This window comes from Ctenopharyngodon idella, chromosome 5 (genome assembly GCF_019924925.1).
Source record: "Ctenopharyngodon idella isolate HZGC_01 chromosome 5, HZGC01, whole genome shotgun sequence".
NCBI lineage: Eukaryota > Metazoa > Chordata > Actinopteri > Cypriniformes > Xenocyprididae > Ctenopharyngodon > Ctenopharyngodon idella.
Genome location: NC_067224.1, coordinates 24,963,550 through 24,972,809, shown reverse-complemented (window position 1 = coordinate 24,972,809; position 9,260 = coordinate 24,963,550). Strand labels below are relative to the sequence as shown.

General features: G+C 35.3%; 1 protein-coding gene across 4 annotated transcripts in view; it reads right to left on the bottom strand.

Moving 5' to 3' along the window:
* Positions 1–603: 603 nt before the first annotated feature.
* Positions 604–9,260, bottom strand: part of gab3 (GRB2 associated binding protein 3) — a 31,457-nt gene continuing 22,800 nt past the window's right edge. For 2 of the 4 annotated variants that reach the window (XM_051892850.1, XM_051892852.1), the window contains 7 exons: positions 8,441–8,838; positions 8,251–8,303; positions 7,869–8,106; positions 4,587–4,677; positions 4,146–4,212; positions 3,723–3,824; positions 604–3,387 (listed from right to left, as the gene is read on the bottom strand). In XM_051892850.1, coding sequence (XP_051748810.1) covers positions 3,271–3,387; positions 3,723–3,824; positions 4,146–4,212; positions 4,587–4,677; positions 7,869–8,106; positions 8,251–8,303; positions 8,441–8,838 — 1,066 coding nt within the window. In that variant the 3' untranslated portion in view covers positions 604–3,270. Of the gene's footprint in view, positions 3,388–3,722; positions 3,825–4,145; positions 4,213–4,586; positions 4,678–7,868; positions 8,107–8,250; positions 8,304–8,440; positions 8,839–9,260 lie in introns of those variants that run through there. The other 2 variants (XR_007930144.1, XR_007930145.1) reach the window with 2 other exon arrangements.

The following is a 9,260-nucleotide window of genomic DNA, read 5'->3' as shown; positions in this document are numbered from 1 at the left end:
TACATGCTTCATCTGGTATTATTTGATTTCATCTGTTTACTAAACAGTGATGCTGGTTTCATTGTAAAAAAGAATTTTATAATGATGGTATTCAAAAATAACTACAGCATAAATGGGTAAATAAATTAAGTTCAGAATAACAGAAAGTTGAATTCCGAAGGAAAGGATGTAATTATCTAGGTTTATTTGAATAAAAATCTAAAACCACAAGTATTTAGTTTACCAAACTGATTCAAAAATATAACATATCCACTACCGTTCAAAGGTTTGGGGTCAGTAAAATTTTATTTAATTTATTTTTTGAAAGAAAATAAAACTTTTTTTGAGCAAAATGACAGTGAAGACATTTATGTTACAAAGATTTCTATCCAACAATGGCTCCAACAAAAATATTAAGCAGCACAACCACTTTCAACATTGATATAAATAAGTAATGTTAGAGCACCAAATCAGAATATTAGAATGATTTCTGAAGGATCATGTGACATTGATCTTTTAAAACACATGAAAAAATCTTATTGACTCCCTTTGAATAGTAGTGTAGGTACATATTTTATATTTATGTATAGTTTATATTTAAAAAGAACAAATTAAAGAAGAGTCTTTGATGGTTTTTTTTTTCCAGTTTATTAAGCTGAATTGTTTTAAAGTGATTTTATTGTTCAATATGCATCACAATAATTTACCTGCTGACGGATAAACCCATTGATTCACACAGGTTAGTAAGGTCTCTAAATTACACACACACACACACACACACACACTCTCTCTCTCTCTCTCTCTTCTCACTCACTCACTCACTCATGTATTACATTTCTTCATGAGATATAAAGCATACACTAAAGAATACCAGGATTGGCGGGAAACTGATGATGTCACAGTGATGGTTTCCCATGAGATTTTTTTGTGCTCTTGTCAGTACAGCAAAGATCAAATCTGACCACCATAAAAGAACAGTGTCAAAAGCACAGCATGACATGGCACTAAAATTCTACAACCCAAGACAGAAATACATTCATAATGCCTCATAATCGTGAACCGGCCAAGTTGATGGGAAAAATACATTCCGATAAATGTTGACAGACCTTCATAACCCTGTTAAGTCAATAATTTGACAGTAGTCCAACATATTCAACATTAAGCATTCACTCAACATTCAATCTTTAAAAAAAAAGGCAGATTTCCCTTCTACAAAACATTCACTTCCTTCATTGATTTATTTCAGCGTCCAATCACAGTGTGTGGTTTCAGTGGTTTACAGTGGTCTGACTCTCATGAAACATATTTCAGTAAAGCAAGTCCATGTTTAACATGGTCTCAAGGGTGTTTTTAAAGTGCAAGAGACACTTTTATTGGCGTAATCTTTTTCTCTGACACTCTTCAGTGATTGTACGCATCATAAATATGTAACATATTCAGAACATCCACTTAAAGACTTCATGACACCTTTGAAAACATTATTTCAGAATTCACAAATAGGCAATGTGACATCTGAGCCTCATACATCAGTGATGTAAAACTAACAGTGTGCCATTATATTTGGGGAATTATTCCAAAGTAAATGTCCCAGGGAGTGCCACAGTCACTCTGTACTTCAACTTAAGCAAATGATCAATAATTAATAATTTGTATAAATAATTTCCTTTATAAAGTCTCAGAGTGTGTTAATTTGCGCTCGCGCAAACAAATTCATATTCTGTACATGTTCAGGCTTTGGTGACAAATGTTTTCAGATAAGATTCAAGCTGTTGGGATTTCATTATCCATTCAGATTTAGAAACAATTTTTCAATCTGATCAGTCATGATTTTGAATCTGTAAATGAAATAAGTTAAGGTCTGTGGTAAACGTTACTTGAAAAACTTTTTATGTTTTGCGACATAAATTACACAGAGTCATATCTTAATGAAAAAATGCATTCAAGTTTGGGGTCAGTAAGATTTTTTTTTTTTTTTTAAAGAAATTTTAATCAGCAAGGATGTTTTAAGTTGCTCAAAAGTGACAGTAAAGACATCTAAAATGTTACAAAATATTTCTATTTCAAATAAATGCTGTTCTTTTGAACTTTCTATTCATCAAAGAGTCCTGAAAAAATGTATATCAATGTTTCCACAAAAATAATTGTTTTCAAGATTAATAATAAGAAATGTTTCTTGAGCAGCAAGTCAGTATAATATTAGAATGATTTCTGAAGGATCATGTGACACTGAAGACTGGAGAATGATACTGAAAATTCAGCTTTGCCAAATTATATTTTAAAATTAAAATTATATTTTAATTTTAATACATTTTAAATTAAAATGTAAAATATATTAAAATAGAAAAAAGTTATTTAAAATTGTAATAACTTTTTACTGTATTTTGAATCAATTAAATGCAGCATTTATTGCGGATAAGAGACTTCTTTCAAAAACATTAAAAAATCTTACCGACCCCAAACTTTTGAATGGTGTTGTAGCTAACAAGTTGCTACATAAGGACAACAACCTTGGTAATGCCTATAATTTCATTTCTTTCTGGTAGATTTAAGGCCCATTCACACCAAGAATGATAACTATAAAGATAACTACATTAGCGTCCACACCAGCGGACGATATTGTTCAAGCTCGTTACAGCAGGATGGATTCTGATTGGCTGTCAAAACGCTTCTTAATACCAGGTGTAAACAGGGCCAAACTTATTCCAACAATATAATTTCTCTGTGCCGTTATCATTATAGCTGTGCTGTGAACTCTGTTAATCTTTAATATTGAGAACGATTATTAGAACTATATCTTTATCATTATCTTTATAGTCATCATTCTTGGTGTGTACGGGCCTTTAGTCCTTATTTAGCAACTTGTTAGGGACTTTTTAAAAAAACAACAACAAAAAAAAAACCATCATTCACATTTAAGGCATGAGGTGTGAAATTTATGTTGTAGAACAAAGTAAAGTCAACCTCATACGTACTCATACCACATTTCTAAAAACCCACAGGAAATTCCAGAGGAAACCCAATCTAAAATGCTAATTCACTTCCTGGTTTAAAAACTACAAAATAAACAGCTTTATTCTTGAGTCATTGCACTGGTGGTCTTTTATTCTGGAATAATTTCCTAAATATTCTGCCATTTTATTTCTGAAGGTTTCTTATCCAGCCCTGCACTGGCTCCTTTCACAGCAGTGTAAAAGACTCAACATGTACCTGAAACTGTAGGAGATGAAAACAAGTCAAGTTTTGAACCATGTAATAATTTAAATGCATTATTCCCCTCCTCCTCAGAAGGCTTTAGGCTTTTGACTGACGGACATCCTTCCACTCCATCTTGGTGCTTTGTAAAGCCTGTGTCTTCTTCTCGTCTACCTGCACGTAATCCACCCTGTACTCGTCTGCCAGCAGCGGTTTCTGAAAACATCAATAATGCAATATGAACAATCAAAACACTAACCAACACGGCGGAACTGTATCAGTCTCGGAGGCAGATTTATGCCATGTCGTGTTTAGAGCTGAGTGGTGGCAAAGCAACTGTCACCGGGACAGGAAATAGAAACAGAGTCACTGTTACAGCTGCCTAAAGATTTGGTTTAAAAGAGCCACAGAAAAGATTACTATAACAGATAGCAGTGCCCACTAAACCCCCATGCACACTCACTAAATGAGCGTTTGTATTAGAATGCTTTAGATGCTTGTGAGAAATGTATTTCTGATATCTTTTTTTCCACTTCATGCCCACCACTAACCTTCTGGACAGGTGAGGGGGAGGCAGAGTTGAAGTCAAGTGACAAGTAATCCAGCTGAGAAGGCCTCACCCAGGGGGTAGAATCACAAGCTGAGAAGAGCATCTGCCGAGAGTCCAAAACCAAGGAAAAACATACAAATATACCCACAAAATATTTAATACTGATACACATTATATATGTTTTTTATTACATAACAATAATATTTTATGTATACACATACATTTGTATTCAAAACTATCACCAAGGCTGCATTTATTTGATCAAAAGGAAGGAGAAGAGTTACTACAATTTAAAATAACTTTTTTTTATTTTTAGGTTTCTTTTTCCTCCCTCTGTTGCCTTCTTGCTCTTTCTAATTTTAAAGAGAAACAGAGCAATAAATTATTAATGAGAGAGGACGGCTTAAACAGGAAATCACGTTACCGTTGGCGTGATGCTCCTTTCCTGTTCAGAGCACCATTCCCGCCGCCTGTCCAAAGGAAGTGATGTGCTAGAGACAAAACAAACAAGCTGATATTAAAACACATTAACATTCAAATACAGCCATACAAATACAAAACACTATCTTACCAATAACAAATAATAAACATCAGTGTGTCACTCATAAACATCACAAACATGTAAATGAGAAAACACTCGTGCAGAGGGGTTTGCAGAAGCAGGAAATAAAGATCGGGTGACATGAGGAAGAGCAACGTCAAGACAAACAATTTCTTTGTGGAAGATTTAAGACAGATAGAAATACTAAAAAGAATTACAGACGGTAGTGGATGAGAAGAAGAACAGATTTGCAGGGGATCCATTTTAGGTCATTTTGATCTGTAAATGTGGGTTTGTTATAAGTCAATGTTGTGCAGATCTCACCTGGGTTCTGTCATGGTGCGTGTGAGAGGAACGTGGAATGGACATTCAGAAATTGTGGACAGGCCCCGTAGGTCTAAAGGTGGCGGTCGAACTGTGAAACCAAACACATTGCAAAACACTCAAACACTCTATATGTTTTTCTGTCATCCACACAACACACACAAACACACACTTTCACTGAGTTTAATGAGGCATTTCCTTTGTGTGAAGGTGCATGACCTGTAGAAACCCTGTGCCTCCACTCAAGACACAATGCTGTCTGCATTTCCTGATCTGTGAATCTGATAGTATCATGCACTTCCTCTCTTGTGCTTTTGACTTAGGAAACCTAAATGCTCACTTTAAAAGTATTTAAAATATGTCACAAAGACTTGGCTATTCAGAATTAAATACAAAAATACTAGTGCGCTGCTCAGTGCACACTACTATATATGATCCATGATTAAAAGTGCGGTCACATTTACTATTCTGTGATTTTTTCGAGGGCAAAATCCAGTCATTTTAAAAGGAATCCACGCAATAAGGAATTTCGCGAAGGATTTCTGTATTGGGTTCAAGTTAGTCATGCAAATTCGCAACGTTTCGACCAACAGAAAGCCGCTTGGTTTGCATGTAACTTCTGTGTGAAAGGTGCTTCATACATTGCTACATTATTGCCAATTGACAATGAAACTTTTTTTCACCTGCGCTAATTTGACCACACTTTAATTCTGTGGTGGCTTTGTATGGAAGGCAGATTCTGCCGATTTTATATAAATTAGCAAATTTACAGTCAAACCAAAAATTATTCAGACATTTTTTATATTTTTTTACTAGTGGGTGCAGGACACTATAGTTCATTTATGTAAGTGAGGATAGCAAAATAAAGTAAACTGTGACATTATACCCAAAAATTCTTCATACAGTGGACTGCCAGTAAAATTGATAAAAATTTGGAACCAGAAATTATTCAGACACTTTGACCTGACCATGTTTTGCTTAAGTGTTGTCTGACATAATTAAGATTATTTTTTTCTGATACAGTTTAACTCTGAGATCTTGTCATATTTTATTACCATTTTTTAAACTATAGTGAATAAACTGTAATAATGAATGAAATGTTCAAGGTGTCTGAATAAATTTTGGTTTGACTGTATATGAAAATGAAAATCAGGGTAACCATTTAATTTCTGAAAAGTGTCAGCAAAGTATGTGGCAAAATTGAGAATTCGATATTTCATTTACTCTACAATCTCAAGGCAAGACTGCCTTTAAAACGTTTAAATTTAGAGCTTGAAATAGAAATGGTTTGTGTGATACACAGATCATGAGCCTCTGCTGCATCTTATCTTCCTCATATTCATTTTCAACATGCGTCACTCTTCTGTACCCCTCCTCACATGAGATCATTTTTTCCATTTCTCTATTTTCTTTTTCTGACGTAGCTAACTAAAATCATGATATTCCAGTTAATGAAATTGCTTCATGGCAGCAGTTACAGCTAGTAAAATATACAGAGCCCCTAAAGGTGCTTGAAAAAAATATGAGATGGGAGGAAAAATTATGTCTGTCAATGCTTTTGCATTTTCTTGCAAATGTTTTGCATTCCCCCAAGAAACTTTGCGTTCACTCGCAAAATGTTTGCATTCCGCCAAGAATTGTTGCGTTCGCTTGCAAAACTTTTTTTGCAATGTTTTTTGCGAGCAAACTCAAAGTTTCTCGGGGGAATGCAAAACATTTGCGAAAGAATGCAAAAACATTGACAAATAATTTTACCTCCCATCTTATTTTTTTTTTTCTTTCACCATGTCCCTTTAGGGGCTTCATAGCTCCTTAATAATACATTCTTAAAAATAAAGATTCTTTATTGGCATTGATAGTTCTATGAAGAATATGGAGCTTTTCATTGCACAAAAGGTTCTTTATAGTGGAAAAAAATCTTCATACTATTACTTCATACTAAAATATTTTTCACACTAAGAAAAAAAAAATGGTTCTTTTAAAGCTGCAGGCCTCAATTTTGCCTCTTTGTCGCCATCTCTGTTTGAAACCTGCAATTGCAGTTGTTTGCGGAATTATTATCTTTACATGGGTTGTGTGAATCTAATGTTTGCTGTCAATCACCACATCGGTGTGGATACTGTAGTCTGGATTGTCTTTTAAGTATGACCAAAATAAGAATTTTCGCCGGAAAATGTCATCTGAACAAGTAAGTAACATGTCTGCCACTTTTGTTCTGACTAACTGAGGAAAAAAAGCATTACAGTAAATCGTGCTGCCAATGGTGATTAAATCTAACGATTGCTTAGCTCGGATCACGTCAAACCTTGCAAATTTTTATTATTGTTATACTTTGTTCTCAAATTGTTAATGTTAACAACATCAGCATTGCGTGACTGTGTATTTAGTGTGTGTTAGCGTTACCTGTAGATTTCAATTTCTGTACAGTCGAATCTCTAACGTTAATTTGTCATACCATACAATCCGCCATCAAAATGATAAGTTTAATTATTGCAGCTGCTGTGAGGAAAGGCTATAAATGATCCGCCTCACATGCGATGTAGCCTAGTAGCTGAGACTCGTTCTTTATGTAAACAGATGTGGAGTAATGACGCAAAGACAAACGGCGACATGCTCGAATTTCCAGCGAAAACTCACCAGTACCACCCAAATTATAAAACATTATTACAAGCTTACCAGTGTGAATCGGGCTAAGGTAAGGAGATAGTTTTGAACACTGGCTGGTTATGTACATGCTCAAAAATTGATTTTGGATCATTTTTAACCAAAAAAAGTTATGGACAGCAGCTTTAAGAACTGAATGTTTTTTTAATGAACCCAAAATGGTTATTCTATGCCATTTCTATGAAAACCTCCTTTTGGCACCTTTATTTTTAAGAGTGTACTTGTGCAAAAACCTTTAAAAGAATAAGGAATTCTGAAATAGCAAGTTCCTCAAACTATGACATCACATCCTGTTTTTTAGCTAGAAATTAGTCATTGGCACAGTATATTTAGCAAATGTGTTAGGAGTAGATGTATCTTACATAGCCAAAGATAAATGTAAATTAAAAGGGGCTATCCTCATACATTTGACCATGTAGCGTATATGCTATTACATGTTACTTTGGGGCATGTAAATCTTATTTCCTAATTAAATCATTTAGTCTAAAGGCTACAAGTCACAATATGGATTACTAATGCTACAATCACAAAACTTTTAATGAAATTTTAGTACCATATGCTTTGATTGGGTATGATACTGGTAAACGTTTACTACATTTTTAACCCGAAAACATTTACCCTTTTTTGGTCTTTTTGGTTTAAGGTTGCGGTCGACTGGAGGAGGCTCAAGGTCGGGATTCGAAGGTGAGGGCAGCTCTGTTTTGCCGTTGGTCAGTAGGGAGACAGGCAGGGTGGAGGGACTCATGGGTATGTAGCCGTCTGAAGTGACATTAGAGCAGCTGATTGGTGGGGAGGCCATGGGCACATATGAATCCTCACAGTGGTTTTCAGTAACTGTGGTATTCAGAAATATCGGCTAGAAATAGCCGAGATACAGAGAGAGACAAACTATGATACATCTGGTTTCTGGCAGTGAATATTCAAATTGATGCTTATTTACTGTGTATGTTTAACTTTCACCAGGCTCATTTGACTATTTTATATTTGAATATTTCTTTACCAGGTTGAGGCTTAGACGTTTGTTCCAGTTTCTTCCAGCATTGTCATACTCTCCTGAAAAAAAAGGTAGTATAATAATAAAATATAATATATAATTCATTTTAAGGAGATGTTTTGGAGAAAAAAAGATGTGTGTGTGGGGGAGGGAGTCATTGATAATATTTGTTGTGTGTATTTGTGTGTATGTTCACCTTTCCTAAAGTGGTCTATTCCTGAAAGTGACGTCCTGCGAGGGAGGAGAGCAGGTTGTGTCTGATTACGGCCGGTATCGTCATTACTGGGGTGATCGGACAGGTGTGTGGGTTTGGGTGGGAGGGGAGGAGGCGTCTGTGGGTCTGATGTCACACAGAAGGGTCGGTCGAATCTGAAAATGTCCGATGGACGGCGTAGAGAGATGGGAGATGAGAGGCAGGACGAAAGAGAGGAGGAGAGAGAGAGTGGCCCACAGGGGGCGCTAAATGGGGGCTCGGACGCCCCAACCAAAAGAAAAGGGGAGGAGTCAATGCGTGGGGTGGGGCTAAACACATCCTCTGTGTACTCAGACGAGCTCTGCTCAAAGGAGCGTTCAGAATTAGAGATGCTGTCACACCTATAGGGAAGGACAAACAAACAAACACATAAGAAATAGGCATATACACACTAAAACAACACTATAGTCAACTAAGTAATGTTATTCAAATTAAAACATGTTGATGAAACTCTTCTATGGGAAAAAAAATATTCAGAGAAAGCATATGGAAAATGTGTGGTGTGTTGTGTCATAATGAAACTATTGTTTTTACATAGGCTTTCTCTGCTGAATGAGTGCTCATTTAGAAATCATACATTTGCATAACAAATTCAAAATATTCTTTTACATGTAAAGCCTTAGGAAGACAATACAAAAAAATCTAAATAAACAAGTAAAGTGTCACATATTAAATAAGTTAAAAAATTCAACATTTGCTTAAGTGTCTGAGCCACTCAAATCTGGTTCACATTAGAAAAGCTGTCAAAGTCAACATGAAATAA